General features: G+C 37.0%; 1 protein-coding gene across 1 annotated transcript in view; it reads left to right on the top strand.

The window, feature by feature from the left end:
* The window catches only part of LOC125666549 (transmembrane protein 106B-like), a 33,725-nt gene extending 12,956 nt beyond the window's left edge, over positions 1-20,769 (top strand). Inside the window, exons 3-8 of the mRNA XM_048899714.2 lie at positions 1,375-1,498; positions 4,291-4,354; positions 5,447-5,612; positions 9,355-9,551; positions 15,164-15,217; positions 19,255-20,769. Of these exons, the coding sequence (XP_048755671.2) occupies positions 1,375-1,498; positions 4,291-4,354; positions 5,447-5,612; positions 9,355-9,551; positions 15,164-15,217; positions 19,255-19,354 (705 nt within the window). The 3' untranslated portion in view covers positions 19,355-20,769. The remainder of the gene's footprint in view (positions 1-1,374; positions 1,499-4,290; positions 4,355-5,446; positions 5,613-9,354; positions 9,552-15,163; positions 15,218-19,254) is intronic.
* Positions 20,770-23,505: the final 2,736 nt, after the last annotated feature.

The following is a 23,505-nucleotide window of genomic DNA, read 5'->3' as shown; positions in this document are numbered from 1 at the left end:
CCTTAAAAATCCTTTCATCTAGCCTACATGGTGAGTTAAAGTTTGCCGGAACTTTTATGGAATCCTCAGCTATTAAATGCACTTTCGTTTTCACTGTTTCTTTATCGATAAAACGTGTTATCAATTTTGAAGGAAGTTTATGTGATATTCATGATGGTTATGGGAAAGTTAACATGTGGAAATTCATTGATTTTATATCGTTTAATGTCCCTCAGGAGAATTTTTCACTCATATGGAGACGTCACCATTGCCGGTGAAGGACTGCAAAATTTAGACCTATGCTGGGCGCTCGTGAGGGATCTTTATTGTGCCACACCTGCTGTGATATGAGACCTTGGTTTTTGCGATCTCATTCGAAGGACCGCCCCATTTAGTCACCTGTTACGATAAGCTAGGGATACTATGGACCAATTCTAACCCGGATCCCCATGGGATGGAATTTCATTGAAGGGGAGTCTAACCCCTTTGAAAAACACAAAGATTTTATTTCCGGCCATTAAAAGGACTGATTCACAATTTTTCCACAAGTTTTATTTTTCACTTTAAATGATCAAAATCTGCAGTCTAATATGTTTAAAAGATTTCACCAAAAGAATTTAAGATTCTATACCATGACAAAACTTCATTATAGAGAGTTTATTATTTGTTTTAAATATCACATTTCAAGTATACATTAGGTAAAATGTGTAATTTAGAAGTTAAATTTGTCAAGATGTTTTAAATTACAAAAGTAGCATTTCACTAGTTTGTTTGTAAACATAAAAAGACACGAGTCTTTGTTTACATAACACAAAATTAAAGGTAAAATATTGCTCTTATCCTTGCATTCAGAATTAAGGTTACGAAAAAGAGAATATTGCAGAAGAGAATGAGAGTTTACATAACGACGGTGTAAAGGGGAGGAATGAGAGTGAAAGTGAGAATGAAGGGATGGTGGATGAGAGTTTGAATCAATTTAAACTGGAAATGGAATAATATTGAAATAAAACAGCATGTTATTGTCATTTTTTATTCTAAACTTTGGACTACTATTTGCAACCCTGGATTATTCTTACAAAAACAATTATGGAAGCAGAACAAAAACAAGTTGATGGTTTGTTTATTTATTTATTTGATGGTTTGTTTATTTATTTATTTGATGATTTATTTATTTGATGGTTTGTTTATTTATTTATTTGATGGTTTATTTATTTATTTGATGGTTTGTTTATTTATTTATTTGATGGTTTGTTTATTTAATTGATGGTTTGTTTATTTATTCATTTGATGGTTTGTTTATTTATTTGATGGTTTGTTTATTTATTTATTTGATGGTTTGTTTATTTATTTGATGGTTTGTTTATTTATTTGATGGTTTGTTTATTTGTTGGACAGACTGACACAGCAGGACAGCCCCTTCGGAATCCATCAGCTGTGATTCGGACGGACGGTTATGTGGAGTTAATGCGCGGAAAAGTCCCCTGTCCAACCTGTCGAGGGAATGGATCTATACCCAAAGGTACTAATTATTGAGTTCATGGTATGACCTCTGACCTACTGGAAATCTGAAAGCTTTCATGGCATTCTGTTCAATTTGTTTTCTATAGAGTGTTACAATGTAACGACAATGCTATATTATAATGCTCTTGGTATTAGCATCAGTTGATTTTCAATTCATCACGGATGCTTCTGGACCATTGTTATTTAGTGAGGTGCTGTTATCTAGTGAGATGCTAAATATTTCATCCTTTTAATGTTGCTTAAGCAAATAGCCATATTATTTCTTGTAGATTTTAGGATTCACTAAATGCTTTGTACTTTCAGTACTTTGATTTTGTATAATTCCCATCACTATTTACTGCTTTGTTTTGAACTATGTTGCATGGAAATATACATCATTGATGTTGTTGTGCTGCCATGAAATGGAAGTATAACAGAATTCATAACCATATATAGAAATTGATTTTAATAAGATACAAATCGTAAATTGTTGAACTTCTGTGTCTCGAACTCGATATATCAAATACCATGGATATGTCAAAGTCAGTTTGAAATCCCACCTACATTTTCTTTATGTATTTTAACCTCAATATTTTGAACCCGTGTATAACTTAAAGGTACGTTTAGGTCATCTGAATGACTCCGGTGTTCTATTGTGATCAGTGAGCATCCGCTGTTGTGCGTTAGCAATTGAACATCCTGAACTTCTTGATAACTACCAGTCCAATTCTTTTCAAACTTGGTATGAAGCATCTTTGGGACAAGGGGACATAAATGTAAATTTCAGGACTCCTGGGGCCTGAGGGATGGGGCAAAAACTGCCGAAAATTGACCAATTTTCAAAAATCTTCCCTAGAACTGCACATCTGTAAGAAAAACTAAAATAAAATGCATGGTGATGTGGAGAAGGAGGGCCTCTATCAAAATTATAAATTTCATGATCCCCGGGGTAGAATTTCTGACCCCAGGGCAGGGCCAAACTTCATATAGTGTTTATGTGTAAAACATTGAAATAACATATCGAAGTTCTTTAATGCTATTGCTACTAAATTGAAACTAAATGGATATTTACAAGGAGCTGTATGGAAGTCCTTTACGTAAATTGTAAATTTCATATCTCAGGGATAGGGTTTTAATGATTCCAGAGTGAGGCCATAATTATTATAGATATTTAAATTGTGTTTAGCAGTTGAAAGACTTGTACTTTGATTTTGCTGATGCTGTCTAAAATATAAATGCATATTTGGGAAAACCAGAAAGGATTGTGCCAAAATTGCAAATTTCACAACCTCATTGTTCTAACTCTTAGGTGGTTCCAAAATAGTCTTATAGTATATAGTGTTTATATGATATATGTTATGAAAAGTCTTTCATCAGGATGGGCTTTGTGTTTTAAATGCATATCTTTGTCCTATACTCCAGCTTAATATTGGAATTCTTAGTATAATTTCTTAGCTCTAATATTACCAGCATGGTGATGCTTTTAGAATAAAGCACAAGTGACTGACAAGGCCTACATGTATGAGCCTCTCATTTGTAGGCACCATCGAGATCGAGTTAATGAGGTTTGTTTGTATGGGTAATATGTCTGCATGGAGTTTGAGATAATAATGAGGTTTGTATATGTAATACACCTCAAGTTTGTGATAATGAGGTTGATTATGTATAATGTAAAACTTATACGTTACCAATTTTGATGCACCAGATGTGCATTTCAACAAATAATGTCTCTTCAATGATGCTCAAGCCGAAATTTTGGAAATTTGAATTAACGATAAACTTGTAAGCGATAAAAGGAAAACTAGAGTGCCAAAACCTGGAGCCAAATTCATCTAAGGATAAGAGCTATGCATGAGGGGGGAAGGGGAGATAATTTAATCCTTCATTTTGAAATGGATTCCTAAATATTATCCCAGCAATTAAAAATACATTCGTATTTTCAAGCTATAGTAACGTATAATACATGTATATCTCCAGTTCACAAATAATGAGGTTTGTTTTAATGTCTGATTTATCTCGAGTTTGAGATAATGAGGTTGACTGTATGCGTAATACATCTCGAGTTTGAGATAATGAGGTTAACTGTATGCGTAATACATCTCGAGTTTGAGATAATGAGGTTGACTGTATGCGTAATACATCTCGAGTTTGAGATAATGAGGTTGACTGTATGCATAATACATCTCGAGTTTGAGATAATGAGGTTGACTGTATGCGTAATACATATCGAGTTTGAGATAATGAGGTTGACTGTATGCGTAATACATCTCGAGTTTGAGATAATGAGGTTGACTGTATGCATAATACATCTCGAGTTTGAGATAATGAGGTTGACTGTATGCATAATACATCTCGAGTTTGAGGTAATGAGGTTGACTGTATGAGTAATACATATCGAGTTTGAGATAATGAGGTTGACTGTATGCATAATACATATCGAGTTTGAGATAATGAGGTTGACTGTATGCGTAATACATCTCGAGTTTGAGATAATGAGGTTGACTGTATGCGTAATACATCTCGAGTTTGAGATAATGAGGTTGACTGTATGCATAATACATCTCGAGTTTGAGATAATGAGGTTGACTGTATGCGTAATACATATCGAGTTTGAGATAATGAGGTTGACTGTATGCGTAATACATCTCGAGTTTGAGATAATGAGGTTGACTGTATGCGTAATACATCTCGAGTTTGAGATAATGAGGTTGACTGTATGCATAATACATCTCGAGTTTGAGATAATGAGGTTGACTGTACATGTATGTGTATTGTATTTCGAGTTAATGGGGTTTTTGTAATATTTTGTAGAACAAGAGAACGAACTCGTAGCTTTAATCCCAGTCAGAGACGATAGACTGAAACCCCGACGGACGTGAGTATAAACTTTGAGTATAAACTTTTGAGTATAAACTTTGAGTATAAACTTTGAGTATAAACTTTTGAGTATAAACTTTGAGTATAAACTTTTGAGTATAAACTTTGAATATAAATTTTGAGTATAAACTTTTGAGTATAAGCTTTGAGTATAAATTTTGAGTATCAACTTTGAGTTGGAAGATCAGTTGACAGTGTCTGTATTAAGAAATGAGAACGAGAAAAGTCTCTGTGAAGATTCATGGCTGTGAATACATTGATTGATGTAAATATTGAAGATCTGACACGAGAGTTTTTTTTCCACACGAGATATTTAGATTTGAAAGATTTTTTTAATCATAAAATAAAAATGTTTTTTCTTTGTTGACAGGTGCCTGTATGATTTTTTCCTCATTGACAGGTGCCTGTATGATTTTTTTCTCATTGACAGGTGCCTGTATGTATCTGTGACTGTAGCGGTATGTCTTGTGACAGGTGGTTTGTGTTTTTTTTTCCATTGACAGGTGCCTGTATGTGTCTGTGACTATAGCGGTATGTCTTGTGACAGCTGGGTTTTTTCTCATTGACAGGTGCCTGTATGATTTTTATTCATTGACAGGTGCCTGTATGATTTTTTTCTCATTGACAGGTGCCTGTATGATTTTTTTCTCATTGACAGGTGCCTGTATGATTTTTTTCTCATTGACAGGTGCCTGTATGTGTCTGTGGCTATAGCGGTATGTCTTGTGACAGCGGGTTTGTGTTTTTTCTCATTGACAGGTGCCTGTATGATTTTTTTCTCATTGACAGGTGTCTGTAGGATTTTTTTTTCTCATTGACAGGTGCCTGTATGTATCTGTGACTGTAGCGGTATGTCTTCTGACAGGTGGTTTGTGGGTTTTTTTTCCATTGACAGGTGCCTGTATGTGTCTGTGGCTATAGCGGTATGTCTTATGACAGCTGGTTTTTTCCTCATTGACAGGTGCCTGTATGATTTTTTTCTCATTGACAGGTGCCTGTATGTGTCTGTGACTATAGCGGTATGTCTTGTGACAGCTGTTTTTTTTTCTCATTGACAGGTGCCTGTATGATTTTTTTTTCTCATTGACAGGTGCCTGTATGTGTCTGTGGCTATAGCGGTATGTCTTGTGACAGCGGGTTTGCTGATATTCTTCATGTTTCCCCGAGATGTTAAACTCAGCAGCAACATGAAATTACTTCTTCCACACAACTTAACCATCGACAGAGAGAATATGTTTGTCAGTTTCTTTATTGTGGTAAGTTAATCATCATTTACCACAGAGAGAATATGTTTGTCAGTTTCTTTATTGTGGTAAGTTAATCATCATTTACGACAGAGAGAATATGTTTGTCAGTTTCTTTATTGTGGTAAGTTAATCATCATTTACGACAGAGAGAATATGTTTGTCAGTTTTTAGCTCTTCTGAGCCAAAGGCTCAAAGAGCTAATGCTATGGCCATTTGTGCGGTGTGCGGTGTGCGTAAACTTTTTAGAAAAAGGGCTATAACTCAAGAACCCCTAGGCCAATTTTTTTCAAATTTGTTAACAGGGTATCATTGGCCCAAGGGCTTTCATACATACTAAATAGAGGGATGTGACCCTTGAACAAGGGGAGATAATCAGGAAAATACAAACAAAAGTAGTGGTTGCTAAAAAATCTTCTTCTCAAGAACCACAGGGCAGATTATCACCAAACTTACACATAAGGATGAGGATATGTTGTAGATTAAAAATTGTTCAAGGCATTACCCTGGGGCAAAGGTCGTGGTCTCAAGGTCACTTCAAAGTTGACCTAAATTTAAATTTTTTTTAAATTCCTTAAATCTTAGATGTTTTAGTCATTATAAGGACTAGGATCATCAAATTTTGACAGTTGATGCATCTTAGGACCTTGTGTCAAGTTGTCTCAAAAGTAGGTCACGGTGACCTACTTTTTGAATTTTGCAGGTATTTATTTTAAAATTAATTTTGATGCATATCTTGGACACTTTGAAGCCTATGATCATCAAAACTTGTCAGTTGGTGGATCATGGGACCTTGAAATGCGTCAACTGAAAAATAGGTCACCGTGACCTACTTTCTGAATTTTATGGCTTATCATTTATAGATATATTTTAAGTTGTTATTTCAAATACCGAGAGGTTTAGAATCATCAAATCTTGTAAGTTGATGCATCTTGAGGCCTTGAAACATATTTATAAAAAAGTAGGTCACAGTGACCTACTTTTTGAATTTTGCAAATATTCAAATTTCACATTTTCAATTTTAGATGCATATTTTGGGCACTGTAAAACCTAGGATCATCAAACTTTGTCAGTTGATGCGTCTTCGGTCTTCGGTTTGTGTCGACCAAAAAGTAGGTCACCGTGACCTACTTTTGGTATTTGACAGCTAAATTACTATATTTCAGACACTATTTGACCTACAATCATCAGACTTTGTCAGTTGATGCATCTTGAGTCTTCGGAGTGTATCGACCAAAAAGTAGGTCACTGTGACCTTCTTTTGGCATATGACAGTTATATTTATATATTTCAGATACTATTTGACCTACAGTCATCAAACTTTGTCAGTTGATGGGTCTTGCATGTTCGAAGGGTTTCGACCAAAAAGTAGGTCAACTTGACCTGCTTTTGGAATTGGACACCTATATTTATATATTTCATATACTATTTGACCTACAGTCATCAAACTTTGTCAGTTGATGCGTCTTGCATGTTCAAAGGGTGTTGACCAAAAAGTAGGTCACCTTGACCTACTTTTGGAATTGGACGGCTATATTTATATAATTCAGATACTATTTGACATACAGTCATCAAACTTTGTCAGTTTTTGGGTCTTGCATGTTTGAAGGGTGTTGATGAAAAAGTAGGTCACCTTGACCTACTTTTGGAATTTGATGATCTATATTTATATATTTCAGATACTATTTGACCTACAGTCATCAAACTTTGTCAGTTGATGGGTCTTGCATGTTCGGAGTTCGCTGACCAAAAAGTAGGTCACCATGACCTACGATTGGAATTTGACAGCTATATTTCAATATTCAGATACTAATTGGCTTAAAATCATCAAACTTTGTCAGTTGATATTTCTTGGGTTCTCAAAATGTGTAAACCAAAAAGTAGGTCACATTGACCTACTTTTTTTGAATTCTTAGGATTTAACTAAAGATTTAGAATACTAAGAGGCTAAGAATAGAAATGGTGGGGTTGTACAATTGATCAGAAGAGCGATTCTAGGCCCTTGGGCCTCTTGTTTTATTGTGGTAAGTTAATCATCATTTACGACAGAGAGAATATGTTTGTCAGTTTTTTTATTGTGGTAAGTTAATCATCATTTACGACAGAGAATTTTTGTCAGTTTTTTTATTGTGGTAAGTTAATCATCATTTACGACAGAGAATTTTTCTCAGTTTTTTTATTGTGGTAAGTTAATCATCATTTACGACAGAGAATTTTTCTCAGTTTTTTTATTGTGGTAAGTTAATCATCATTTACGACAGAGAATGTTTGTCAGTTTTTTTATTGTGGTGAGTTATCATTCACAACAGAGAGAATAATTTTATGCTTGTCAGTTTTTTTTATTGCGGTGAGTTAATTATCATTTATAACGGAGACAATACTGTGATTAGGATCCTATTCAGTATTATATATTAATTTTGATTGATATCTTAAGAGAGAAGAGGATTTTCAGAGAAATAATTAAGGAATGTCTTTAATACTGGGGCAGATTATATGAGTATATTTGTAAAGAAATCGGACATACTGGTAAAGACAAGGTTTGTGTTCATAGGGCAAATCAGGACAAGGATTTCCCCAACCTGCTACAAAATGTCCATATTTAATCAATAAATAAACCAAAAATCCCCCAGGGTCTTTGTGGCGTAGTGCTCAAAATCACACGGCCTCTCACCTCTGCTCGGTGCGGGTTCGAATCCCGCTCGCGCCGGTAAGTGAGAAAGTTTCCCAGTTTACTTTCAGAAGGTTGGTGGTGTCTTCCAAGGTACATTGTATCTGGGTTTTCTCTTCCACCAATAAAAACTGGGTGCCACTATATAACTGAAAAATTGTTGAGTGTGACAGAAAATAGCAAACCATCAATCAATCAATCAACCAATCATCCAAAATCCCCCCACCCCCAGCTGTATGGAATAAAGTCATCCACGTGACTGTACTGTAACAAATTGATTAATGGAGTGATATACGGCCCAGGTGTTGGATCACTGAAGGCTACTGGTGGATATGTGGGTGTCTTATAAATGACATTATATAATCACTGAAGGCTCCTGGTGGATCTGTGGGTGTCTTATAAGTGACATTAATCAGTGGGGTTTCATGGGGTGGCATGATCAGTTAGCTGAAATCGGGAGATCTACCTGATTTTGCATTTTGCCCATCGATACAAATTGGGAGATCTACAAGCGCTTTGTTGTGTTAACACCAATACTTATTATCTTAAATTATAAAAGCTGTACTGTTTTGATAATAATCATTCTTAATTATATTGATCTTATTTGCACCTGTGCAGTTTTGTAATGAGTGCAGGTACATCTTCTCATAAGGAATGTGATTACGGTGTGGTGAAACATGTCAATCTATAAATAGACTACGAATAACAGAGTCCAATATTTCCGACATTAAAATTTCCTGGAATTAAAAATTTGTGTTAGATTTAATTTCGTTTGTTTATTCCCCAGACACAAAAATAAACAAATTCAATTCGACATGAAATTAAATAAGTCTGCAACATCAAATTGATATTTAATTTTGTTCACACGTATTAACTGTATAACAAACAAGAGCAGTGTCGATTGAGTGTAAATGTATTCGTATGCCTGTATTAACTGTATAACAAACAAGAGCAGTGTCGATTGAGTGTAAATCTATTTGTATGACTGTATTAACTGTATAACAAACAAGAGCAGTGTCGATTGAGTGTAAATGTATTCGTATGATAAAGGTGATATAAATTTCAATGAACTTTTTTTCCTTTCAGAATCCTTTCAATGTAACAAATTCTAATTATTTTGCGGTGAAAATGCTGGATGCAACCATGTCTGTTGTGTTCTCAGAGAAAGTTCTGAATACATCGAAGGTGTCAGTGCAGAAGAATGTGGACGTCCGGTCCCAGACTTCGTTCTCCATCCCGATCGGTATAGAGTTCAACAAGAAAAATGGGCTGGCAGAACTAGTGTAAGTTCTTACTGCTATAAATAGACAGACAGACAGAGAACTAGTGTAAGTTCTTACAGACAGACAGAGAGACAGACAGACACAGACTAGTGTAAGTTCTTACAGAGAGACAGACAGACAGACACAGAACTAGTGTAAGTTCCTACAGACAGAGATACAGACAGACAGACAGACAGAGAGAGAGACAGAGAGACAGAAAGACACAGAACTAGTGTAAGTTCTTACAGACAGACAGACACAGAACTAGTGTAAGTTCTTACAGACAGAGAGACAGACAGAGAGACAGAAAGACACAGAACTAGTGTAAGTTCCTACAGGCAGACAGACAGACACAGAACTAGTGTAAGTTCTTACAGACAGACAGACAGAGAGACAGACAGACAGACACAGAACTAGTGTAAGTTCTTACAGACAGACAGACAGACACAGAACTAGTGCAAGTTCCTACAGACAGACAGACAGACACAGAACTAGTGTAAGTTCTTACAGACAGACAGACAGACACAGAACTAGTGTAAGTTCTTACAGACAGACAGACAGACAGAGACAGACACAGAACTAGTGTAAGTTCTTATAGACAGACAGACAGACAGACAGACACAGAACTAGTGTAAGTTCTTACAGACAGAGAGACAGACAGACAGACACAGAACTAGTGTAAGTTCTTACAGACAGAGAGACACAGAACTAGTGTGAGTTCTTACAGACAGACAGACAGACACAGAACTAGTGTAAGTTCTTACAGACAGACAGACAGACACAGAACTAGTGTAAGTTCTTACAGACAGAGAGACACAGAACTAGTGTAAGTTCTTACAGACAGACAGACAGACACAGAACTAGTGTAAGTTCTTACAGACAGACAGACAGACACAGAACTAGTGTAAGTTCTTACAGACAGAGAGACAGAGAGACAGACAGACACAGAACTAGTGTAAGTTCTTACAGACAGACAGACAGACACAGAACTAGTGTAAGTTCTTACAGACAGACAGACAGACACAGAACTAGTGTAAGTTCTTGCAGACAGAGAGACAGACAAAGAGACAGACAGACAGACAGAGAGACAGACACAGAACTAGTCTGTGCTCAGAGGGTTTGGTGTCTGTACTCAGTGTGTGTAGTGTCTGTACTCAGTGTGTGTAGTGTCTGTACTCAGTGTCTGTACTCAGTGTGTGTAGTGTCTGTACTCAGTGTCTGTACTCAGTGTGTGTAGTGTCTGTACTCAGTGTGTGTAGTGTCTGTACTCCAGTGTCTGTACTCAGTGTGTGTAGTGTCTGAACTCAGTGTGTGTATTGTCTGTACTCAGTGTGTGTAGTGTCTGTACTCAGTGTGTGTAGTGTCTGAACTCAGAGGATGTATTGTCTGTACTCAGTGTGTGTAGTGTCTGAACTCAGAGGATGTATTGTCTGTACTCAGTGTGTGTAGTGTCTGAACTCAGAGGATGTATTGTCTGTACTCAGTGTGTGTAGTGTCTGTACTCAGTGTCTGTACTCAGTGTGTGTATTGTCTGTACTCAGTGTGTGTAGTGTCTGTACTCCAGTGTCTGTACTCAGTGTGTGTAGTGTCTGAACTCAGTGTGTGTATTGTCTGTACTCAGTGTGTGTATTGTCTGTACTCAGTGTGTGTAGTGTTTGTACTCAGTGTGTGTATTGTCTGTACTCAGAGGATATAGTGTCTGTACTCAGTGTGTGTAGTGTCTGTACTCAGTGTGTGTAGTGTTTGTACTCAGAGGATGTAGTGTCTATACTCAGTGTGTGTAGTGTCTGTACTCAGTGTGTGTAGTGTCTGTACTCAGTGTCTGTACTCAGTGTGTGTAGTGTCTGTACTCAGTGTGTGTAGTGTCTGTACTCAGTGTGTGTAGTGTCTGAACTCAGAGGATGTATTGTCTGTACTCAGTGTGTGTAGTGTCTGTACTCAGTGTGTGTAGTGTCTGTACTCAGAGGATGTAGTGTCTGTACTCAGTGTGTGTAGTGTCTGTACTCAGTGTGTGTAGTGTTTGTACTCAGTGTGTGTAGTGTCTGTACTCCAGTGTCTGTACTCAGTGTGTGTAGTGTCTGAACTCAGTGTGTGTAGTGTCTGAACTCAGTGTGTGTATTGTCTGTACTCAGTGTGTGTAGTGTTTGTACTCAGTGTGTGTATTGTCTGTACTCAGAGGATGTATTGTCTGTACTCAGTGTGTGTAGTGTCTGTACTCAGTGTGTGTAGTGTCTGAACTCAGTGTGTGTATTGTCTGTACTCAGTGTGTGTAGTGTCTGTACTCAGTGTGTGTAGTGTCTGTACTCAGTGTGTGTATTGTCTGTACTCAGTGTGTGTAGTGTTTGTACTCAGTGTGTGTATTGTCTGTACTCAGAGGATATAGTGTCTGTACTCAGTGTGTGTAGTGTCTGAACTCAGAGGATGTATTGTCTGTACTCAGTGTGTGTAGTGTCTGTACTCAGTGTGTGTAGTGTCTGTACTCAGTGTGTGTAGTGTCTATACTCAGTGTGTGTATTGTCTGTACTCAGTGTGTGTAGTGTCTGTACTCAGTGTGTGTAGTGTCTGTACTCAGTGTGTGTAGTGTTTGTACTCAGTGTGTGTATTGTCTGTACTCAGTGTGTGTAGTGTCTATACTCAGTGTGTGTAGTGTCTGTACTCAGTGTGTGTAGTGTCTGTACTCAGTGTGTGTATTGTCTGTACTCAGTGTGTGTATTGTCTGTACTCAGAGTGTGTAGTGTCTGTACTCAGTGTGTGTAGTGTCTGTACTCAGTGTCTGTACTCAGTGTGTGTAGTGTCTGTACTCAGTGTGTGTAGTGTCTGTACTCAGTGTGTGTAGTGTCTGTACTCAGTGTGTGTAGTGTCTGAACTCAGAGGATGTATTGTCTGTACTCAGTGTGTGTATTGTCTGTACTCAGTGTGTGTAGTGTCTGTACTCAGTGTGTGTAGTGTCTGAACTCAGAGGATGTATTGTCTGTACTCAGTGTGTGTAGTGTCTGTACTCAGTGTGTGTAGTGTTTGTACTCAGAGGATGTAGTGTCTGTACTCAGTGTGTGTAATGTCTGTACTCAGTGTGTGTAGTGTCTGTACTCAGAGGATGTATTGTCTGTACTCAGTGTGTGTAGTGTCTGTACTCAGAGAGTGTAGTGTCTGTACTCAGTGTGTGTAGTGTCTGTACTCAGTGTGTGTAGTGTCTGAACTCAGTGTGTGTATTGTCTGTACTCAGTGTGTGTAGTGTCTGTACTCAGTGTGTGTAGTGTCTGTACTCAGTGTGTGTATTGTCTGTACTCAGTGTGTGTAGTGTTTGTACTCCAGTGTCTGTACTCAGTGTGTGTAGTGTCTGTACTCCAGTGTCTGTACTCAGTGTGTGTAGTGTCTGAACTCAGTGTGTGTATTGTCTGTACTCAGTGTGTGTAGTGTCTGTACTCAGTGTGTGTAGTGTCTGAACTCAGAGGATGTATTGTCTGTACTCAGTGTGTGTAGTGTCTGAACTCAGAGGATGTATTGTCTGTACTCAGTGTGTGTAGTGTCTGTACTCCAGTGTCTGTACTCAGTGTGTGTAGTGTCTGAACTCAGAGGATGTATTGTCTGTACTCAGTGTGTGTAGTGTCTGTACTCAGTGTGTGTAGTGTCTGAACTCAGAGGATGTATTGTCTGTACTCAGTGTGTGTAGTGTCTGTACTCAGTGTGTGTATTGTCTGTACTCAGTGTGTGTAGTGTCTGTACTCAGAGAGTGTAGTGTCTGTACTCAGTGTGTGTAGTGTCTGTACTCCAGTGTCTGTACTCAGTGTGTGTAGTGTCTGTACTCCAGTGTTTGTACTCAGAGGATGTATTGTCTGTACTCAGTGTGTGTAGTGTCTGTACTCCAGTGTCTGTACTCAGTGTGTGTAGTGTCTGTACTCCAGTGTCTGTACTCAGTGTGTGTAGTGTCTGAACTCAGAGGATGTATTGTCTGTACTCAGTGTGTGTAGTGTCTGTACTCCAGTGTCTGTACTCAGTGTGTGTAGTGTCTGTACTCCAGTGTTTGTACTCAGAGGATGTATTGTCTGTACTCAGTGTGTGTAGTGTCTGTACTCCAGTGTCTGTACTCAGTGTGTGTGGTGTCTGTACTCAGTGTGTGTAGTGTCTGTACTCAGTGTGTGTAGTGTCTGTACTCAGTGTGTGTAGTGTCTGTACTCAGTGTGTGTAGTGTCTGTACCCAGTGTGTGTAGTGTCTGTACTCAGAGAGTGTAATGCCTGTACTCGAGTGTCTGTACTCAGAGGATGTAGTGTCTGTACCCAGTGTGTGTAGTGTCTGAACTCAGAGGATGTAGTGTCTGTACTCAGAGGATGTAGTGTCTGTACTCAGTGTGTGTAGTGTCTTTACTCAGAGTGTGTAGTGTCTTTACTCAGAGGATGTAGTGTCTGTACTCAGTGTGTGTAGTGTCTTTACTCAGAGGATGTAGTGTCGGTACTCGAGTGTCTGTACTCAGAGGGTGTAGTGTCTGTACTCAGAGGGTGAAAATATTTTTCCAAATGATTCAACTAAATTACATGAAAGTATTGTGATATAACATACAATATTGCAGTTCTATAAAAGTTCATAAATGAATTTAACATTGAAACAGTTTTTAGCTCACCTGAGCTTTTCTGATTGCCTGTTATCCGTCGTCTGTCCATCAGTCTGTCCGTCCATCTGTCTGTAAACTTTTTACATTTTTGACTTCTCCAGAACCATTGGGCGAATTTCAACCAAATTTGGCTAAAAGCATCCTTGGATGAAGGGCTTTCAAGTTTGTTCAAATGAAAGGACATATCCCTTTCAAAGGGGAAATAATCACAAAGGTGGGGTCATTTAAAAATCTTCTTCTCAAGAACCACTGGGCCAGAAAAGCTGAAATTTACATGAAAACATTCTGACATATTGCAGATTTTAGTTTGTAGAAATCATGGCCCCCGGGGGTAGGATGGGGCCACAAGGGGGATCAAAATTCTACCTACAGATATATAGGGAAAATCTTTAAAAATCTTCTTCTCAAAAAGTACAAGGCCAGGAAAATTGAAATTTACATTAAAGCTTCCTGACTTAGTGGATAAGTGCAGATTCAAGTTTGTTAAAATCATGGCTCTCGGAGGGAAGATGAGGCGACAATAGGGGAAATTTTTTAGATACAAATATATAGGGAAAATCATTATTTATCTTCTGAAAAATCACTTGGCCAGAAAAGTTTTCATTCACATGAAAGCTTCCTGATCTAGTCCAGATTCAATTTTGAAAAAAATCATGGCCCCCGGGAGTAGTTTGGGGTCACAATAGGGGTGAAAGTTTTACATGCGAATATATAGGGAAAATCTTTAAATATGAGCCAAGGTGACTCAGGTGAATGATGTGGCCCATGGGCCTCTTGTTTTCATGTATTTCAGGAATATAAAAATATTGTTCCTTGGTGATGTGAAAAAACCTCATGAATTATTGCTCTCATCCTCTGGCCTCAGGCAAATAGTTCATGTTTTCTTCCATATCATCTGTGGACGCTAGTTTTAAATGTTTGCTTTAGATACCTAAAATAACAACATGTATATATTAATAAATAATATTATATGTTATTTTGTTTTAGCATTGATTGTGCATAGTAAACATGTTATTTTTGTTACAGAAATGATTGTGCGGAACCATACATATTTTACCACAGAAGAGTCATGTATTTTTCGTAAGTTTTTATGACCTTTGACCTAAGCAAAGGGTTCAATCTTCTCTAGACAGTTAAAGGAAATGTATTGCAAAGACACACCCCCCCCCCAATTTTTCAACTTTTATGATGTGCTTATTTACTTATTTTAGACAACTAGGACGTAATCCTTATCCCTTTAGCATGGAAATCATCAACAAGTTACCTAATGTTAAATATTTGATAACACTGGGACGAGAAAATTGTAAACTTTCTACCTGCAAGTTATGGCTTTTTTTAATTGTGGCCGATTTTGGCCATTAAAGTCCCCCCTTCTTTAGTTGTGTTTTGATATTGATCAGCATCGTCTCACTCTAGTATGGGGCCTCTGTGGCCGAGTGGTTAGAGCATCACACTCAAAATCACACGGCCTCTCATCCCTGTCGACGCGGGTTCGAATCCCGCTCCCGCCGGTAAGTGAGAAAGTTTCCCAGTTTACTTTCGGAAGGTCGGTGGTCTCTTCCCAGGTACATTGTATCTGGGTTCTCTCTTCCACCAATAAAAACTGGGTGCCACCAGATAACTGAAAAACTGTTGATTGTGGCGGAAAACATCAAAACAATCGAAACAATCTCACTCTAGTAATATAGTGATCCACATTTTCTCATTCGAATAATGGTTTTCTGCCTGCAGTAACCAGCCATCATTTGAGATGCAATCAATGACAGCTGGATGAAACTATTTCATAAATCACCACAAAAGAAATATGAACATTTGATTTTAATTTATCTGTAGATGTTCATTTAATATATACATTGATAAATTACATAATCTTAATCCAGTCCTGGAGATTGAGTTGTATCTTGTTTAACGTCCCACTCGAGAATATTTCACTCATATGGAGACATCACCTTTGCTGAAGGGCTGCAAAATTTAGACCTATGCTAGGCGCTCATGGCCTTTGAGCAGGGAGGGATCTTTATTATGCCACACCTGTTGTGACACTTGGCCTCAGTTTTAATGGTCTTATCCAAAGGACCGCCCATTTTAGTCGCCTCTTACGACAAGCAATGGGTACCAAGGACCTATTCTAACCTGGATCCCCACGAGCCCCTGGAGATTTGGAGATATTTTGATACACATTGTTTGACATACATTATCTATGAAGCAGTAAGAAGCAGTCATTTTCAAACCCATGAAACTTTTTATGATTGATACAAAACAAATGTTTTAATATGTGAAGAACTTCACGACAATAATTTTTCAATTTGATGCTACGTGTCTTTTTGGGTCAGGTGACCTATTGTAATGGCCTGCCGTGTGACATATGCCAAGTATAAACAGATCAATATTTTTATATTCTTCCTAACTACCATTCCAATTATTTTTGAAATTGGTATGAAGCATCTTTGGGACAAGGGGGACAATCCTGTAAATCCTGTAAATGTCAGGATTCCTGACCTCTTTGCTTTCGAGGCCAGGCAAAATTCAATCAATTTTCAAAAATCTTCTACTCTACAACCACACATCTGTAAGAAAAACTAAATACATCGTGATGTAGAGCAGGGTACATAGAGGCAGGACAAACTAAAATTCAAAAATCTTTTCTGCAACCGCACATTGGTAAGAAAAGCGACACACAGTCATGTAGAGCCAGAAGACCTCTACTAAAATTGTAGATTTCATGATCTTTGCTCCTCACAGAAATATTAACTGCTTTGAAGGAGAAACTTCAGACATAAAAAAACCCAGGCTGTTTTGAAGTCATAGATAGCTGCTTTTTAGCTCACCTGAGCTGAAAGCTCAAGTGAGCTTTTCTGATCACCCGTATTCCGGCGTCCGTCCGTCTGTCCGTCCGTCTGTCCGTCTGTAAACTTTTCACATTTTCAACTTCTTCTCAACAACCACTGGACCAATTTAAACCAAAGTTGGCACAAAACATCCTAAGGTAAAGGGAATTGTAAATTGTTAAAATAAAGGGCCAGGCCACCTTCCAAGGGGAGATAATCAAGAAAAGGTAAAAATAGGGTAGGGTCATTAAAAAATCTTCTTCTCAAGAACCACTGGGCCCGAAAAGATGAAATTTATATGAAAGCTTCCTTATATAATGCAGATTCTAAATTGTTAAAATCATGGCCCCCGGGGGTCAGATGGGGCCACAATAGGGGATCAAAGTTTTACATACAAATTTATAGGAAAAATCTTCTTCTCAAGAACCACTGAGCCAGAAAAGCTGAGATTTATATGAAAGCTTCCTTATATAATGAAGATTCTAAATTGTTAAAATCATGGCCCCCGGGGGTCGGATGGGGCCACAATAGGGGATCAAAGTTTTACATACAAATATATAGGGAAAATCTTTAAAAATCTTCTTCTCAGGAACCACTGAGCCAGAAAAGCTGAGATTTATATGAAAGCTTCCTTATATAATGCAGATTCTAAATTGTTAAAATCATGGCCCCAGGGGGTCGGATGGGGCCACAATAGGGGATCAAAGTTTTACATACAAATATATAGGGAAAATCTTTAAAAATCTTCTTCTCAAGAACCACTGAGCCAGAAAAGCTGAGATTTATATGAAAGCTTCCTTATATAATGAAGATTCTAAATTGTTAAAATCATGGCCCCAGGGGGTCGGATGGGGCCACAATAGGGGATCACAAGTTTTACATACAAATATATAGGGAAAATCTTTAAAAATCTTCTTCCCAAGAACCACTGAGCCAGAAAAGCTGAGGTTTATATGAAAGCTTCCTTATATAATGAAGATTTTAAATTGTTAAAATTATGGCCCCCGGGGGTCGGATGGGGCCACAATAGGGGATCAAAGTTTTACATACAAATATATAGGGAAAATCTTTAAAAATCTTCTTCTCAAGAACCACTGAGCCAGAAAAGTTGAGATTTATATGAAAGCTTCCTTATATAATGAAGATTCTAAATTGTTAAAATCATGGCCCCCGGGGATCGGATGGGGCCACAATAGGGGGTCAAAGTTTTTTTTTTTTTTTTTTTTTTTTTTCGTTTTGTTGTTGGTTTTTTTTTTATATAGTGCAGATTCAAGTTTGTTAAAATCATGGACCCCGGGGGATTGGATGGGGCCTCAAGGGGGCATCAAAGTTTTACATACAAATTTATAGGAAAAATCTTTTAAAATCTTCTTCTTAAGAACCACTGAGCCAGAAAAGCTGAGGTTTACATGAAAGCTTCCTGATGTAGTGCAGATTATAAATTGTTAAGATCATGGCCCCCGGGGGTGGAATGGGGCCACAATAGGGGGTCAAAGTTTTACATACAAATATATAGAGAAAATCTTTAAAAATCTTCTTCTCAAGAACCATTGGGCCGAAGAAGTTCACATTTACATGAAAGCTTTCTGACATAGTGTAGATTCAAGTTTGCAAAAACCATGGCCTCCAGGGGAAGGTTTGGGGCCATAATAGGGACTACAGTTTTACATGCAAATAGATATGGAAAATCTTCTGATATGGACCAAGGTGACTCAGGTGAGCGATGTGGCCCATGGGCCTCTTGTTTAATTAAAGAAATTGAATAGAACACGAAAATATTCTTATCATGTGATCAGTCATTCTTATTATGTGATCAGTCATTCTTATCATGTGATCAGACATTGTTATCATGTGATCAGACATTGTTATCATGTGATCAGACATTAAAGAAGATGGTGTTAAACACTCTGATTCTACTCACAAGTACACTGATGTTGATATTAGAAAGGTGCTGGAGTTCCTCATTACCTCGTAGGGTAACTGCGAATTATAACTTCCTTTTTCACTTCTGTAGGGTAACTGTGCATTATAACTTCCTTTTTCACTTCTGTAGGGTAACTGCGAATTATAACTTCCTTTTTCACTTCTGTTGGGTAACTGCGAATTATAACTTCCTTTTTCACTTCTGTGGGGTAACTGCAAATTATAACTTTCTTTTTCTCTTCTGTAGGGTAACTGTGCATTATAACTTCCTTTTTCACTTCTGTAGGGTAACTGCGAATTATAACTTCCTTTTTTCACTTCTGTGGGGTAACTGCAAATTATAACTTCCTTGTTTCACATTTGTAGGGTAACTGCAAATTATAACTTCCTTGGCAGAGATGAAGAGACTTCACTGAACGTGTACTCGCTTGTCAGCTGTGGAAATGACACTTTAAATCTTCAGTGAGCGTTTTAATGTGATAAAAATGAACAATATGGGCATTGGAAATGATAGCGTGCTACATGTTTTGTATTGTAGGTTTTGTTATCATTTAGCTTCACTGCTGTTATCTTATTGTGCTGTAAGGGAGGTGGGTGTTTTGTATAATTATATATGAGTTATATACCGGTACTTGTTCTTTGTGTATTCATGTACGTAGTTTATATTGTTAAAGTGTTTCCTCGAAGTTGAAGAAGAATGTTTGATAGACTCGATAGACCCTATGTACTTTGTGTGCGGATAATTTCACTCTATCCAATATCATGAAATTATCTGAATTGTGTGCGGATAATTTCACTCTCTCCAATATCATAAAATTATCTGAATTGTGTGCGGATAATTTCCCTCTCTCCAATATCATAAAATTATCTGAATTGTGTGCGGATAATTTCACTCTATCCAATATCATAAAATTATCTGAATTGTGTGCGGATAATTTCCCTCTCTCCAATATCATAAAATTATCTGAATTGTGTGCGGATAATTTCACTCTATCCAATCTGAATTATGGATCGCATGTTTTAAATGAAAGGGAAAATAAACTTATACATGTAGATAATAGGTTTTTAAATGAAGAAAACTGAATTTTGAGAGTTGAAAGAGTATGTGTTTATTTAAAATTTTGTAAAAATGTTTTAAAGGACTGTATACTATAAGACCTACATCTGCCCCCACCAAAGTCGACTTCATGCTTTTGCTTCAAAATCTGCTTTTGTGCAGGAATTACTATTTAACGTAGATGTTACTCTCAGTGTCAGGAAAACAGGATCAGATTTCTGAATATAAACAAAATCAACTGTGTGAAAGATAACATTAAAAATCAACTGTATAAATTAATACAATAACAATCAACTGTATAAAATACTACAATAACAATCAACTGTATAAAATAATACAATAAACATCAACTGTATAAAATACTACAATAACAATCAACTGTATAGAACACTACTAACAATAAAAATCAACTGAATGAAAAACTACAACCAAAAGGTTTTTCAGGGACGAATTTTATTGCTATTTCAGTTATTTTTGTAATATTGAACAGACATGACTTTGGCGGCTAAAGCCTCTTTGAATATGTACCAAAGTTTATAAAAATCTTACCTGTAATGGGAAAAAAAACTAAATTAGTTTTAAGACTGTAGATATAAGAATAACTTTGAATTGTAATGTATTTATTGAATTGTTGTTATAAATGCATTTGAAATTTGAGGATGTTACAACGTATGGTCATTGGTTTTGTTGAATTTTATTTCTTTCTTTTTTAATTTTTTTTTTTTTTTTGTTGGTTTTACAGTTTACTGGTTTTTTTTAATGTTTACGAATGAACCATATCAAATTTGCCACTTGTAACTCGTTATTAAATTCTTCCTGATTTACTCTGTTTTTTATTTTTCTACACGTATCCACCACATGAAAAGCTGATGCTGCAGTGGATAAACTTCTGTCTTGACTGATTATAAAAATAGGCCAAATTGATTGATTAATTTTATATTGTTTAACGTCCCTCTTGAGAATATTTCACTCATATGGAGACGTCACCAGTGCCGGTGAAAGGCTGCGAAATTGAGGCCTATACTCGTTGCAAAAGTCCTTTGAGCAGGGAGGGATCTTTATCGTGCCACACCTGCTGTGACACGGCCTCGGTTTTGGCGGTTTCGTCCAAATGGCCGCCCCATTTAGTCACCTCTTACGACAAGCAAGGGGGTACTGAGGACCTATTCTGAGCTGGATCCCCACGGAATCATTATGTAAAGAACAGCCTTATAATTGGTATAAAACGCGTCAGACGGCACTCGACCTGACGACAGATTGTATTCACAAATAAGATCATTATAAAGACCATAGAACTGAGTGAAGACTGAATGGCTAAGGCTGACCTCTGTCTTGTGGGTTTCATTTAATCTCAGAATTGGGACAATTTACTGTAGATTTACAGGTGTGTACGGGTTGTTTTTTATTGGTTTCAGATAAAAAAAAATCACAATACATGATGAATATAGAAATAATAGGATTGAAACCTGTCAGATAACCTTAGTAACAGTATGACATACAGATAATGAAACCTGTCAGATAACCTTAGTTACAGTATGACACACAGATAATGAAACCTGTCAGATAACCTTAGTAACAGTATGACACACAGATAATGAAACCTGTCAGATAACCTTAGTTACAGTATGACACACAGATAATGAAACCTGTCAGATAACCTTAGTTACAGTATGACACACAGATAATGAAACCTGTCAGATAACCTTAGTTACAGTATGACACACAGATAATGACAGTATGACATACAGATAATGAAACCTGTCAGATACCCTTAGTTACAGTATGACACACAGATAATGAAACCTGTCAGATAACCTTAGTTACAGTATGACATACAGATAATGAAACCTGTCAGATAACCTTAGTTACAGTATGACATACAGATAATGAAACCTTTCAGATAATGAAACCTGTCAGATAACCTTAGTTACAGTATGACACAGATAATGAAACCTGTCAGATAACCTTAGTAACAGTATGACACACAGATAATGAAACCTGTCAGATAACCTTAGTTACAGTATGACACACAAATAATGAAACCCGTCAGATAACCTTAGTTACAGTATGACACACAGATAATGAAACCTGTCAGATAACCTTAGTTACAGTATGACACACAGATAATGACAGTATGACATACAGATAATGAAACCTGTCAGATAACCTTAGTTACAGTATGACACACAGATAATGAAACCTGTCAGATAACCTTAGTAACAGTATGACACACAGATAATGAAACCTGTCAGATAACCTTAGTTACAGTATGACACACAGATAATGAAACCTGTCAGATAACCTTAGTTACAGTATGACATACAGATAATGAAACCTGTCAGATAACCTTAGTTACAGTATGACACACAGATAATGAAACCTGTCAGATAACCTTAGTTACAGTATGACACACAGATAATGACAGTATGACATACAGATAATGGAACCTGTCAGATAACCTTAGTTACAGTATGACACACAGATAATGAAACCTGTCAGATAACCTTAGTTACAGTATGACATACAGATAATGAAACCTGTCAGATAACCTTAGTTACAGTATGACATACAGATAATGAAACCTTTCAGATAATGAAACCTGTCAGATAACCTTAGTTACAGTATGACACAGATAATGAAACCTGTCAGATAACCTTAGTAACAGTATGACACACAGATAATGAAACCTGTCAGATAACCTTAGTTACAGTATGACACACAAATAATGAAACCCGTCAGATAACCTTAGTTACAGTATGACACACAGATAATGAAACCTGTCAGATAACCTTAGTTACAGTATGACACAGATAATGACAGTATGACATACAGATAATGAAACCTGTCAGATAACCTTAGTTACAGTATGACACACAGATAATGAAACCTGTCAGATAACCTTAGTAACAGTATGACACACAGATAATGAAACCTGTCAGATAACCTTAGTTACAGTATGACACACAGATAATGAAACCTGTCAGATAACCTTAGTTACAGTATGACACACAGATAATGAAACCTGTCAGATAACCTTAGTTACAGTATGACACACAGATAATGACAGTATGACATACAGATAATGAAACCTGTCAGATAACCTTAGTTACAGTATGACACACAGATAATGAAACCTGTCAGATAACCTTAGTTACAGTATGACATACAGATAATGAAACCTTTCAGATAATGAAACCTGTCAGATAACCTTAGTTACAGTATGACACAGATAATGAAACCTGTCAGATAACCTTAGTAACAGTATGACACACAGATAATGAAACCTGTCAGATAACCTTAGTTACAGTATGACACACAAATAATGAAACCCGTCAGATAACCTTAGTTACAGTATGACACACAGATAATGAAACCTGTCAGATAACCTTAGTTACAGTATGACACACAGATAATGACAGTATGACATACAGATAATGAAACCTGTCAGATAACTTTAATTACAGTATGACACACAGATAATGAAACCTGTCAGATAACCTTAGTTACAGTATGACATACAGATAATGAAACCTGTCAGATAACCTTAGTTACAGTATGAC

This window comes from Ostrea edulis, chromosome 10, assembly GCF_947568905.1.
Source record: "Ostrea edulis chromosome 10, xbOstEdul1.1, whole genome shotgun sequence".
NCBI classification, from domain to species: domain Eukaryota; kingdom Metazoa; phylum Mollusca; class Bivalvia; order Ostreida; family Ostreidae; genus Ostrea; species Ostrea edulis.
The sequence above is the reverse complement of the archived record's forward strand: the minus strand, read 5'-3'. Positions and strand labels throughout refer to the sequence as shown.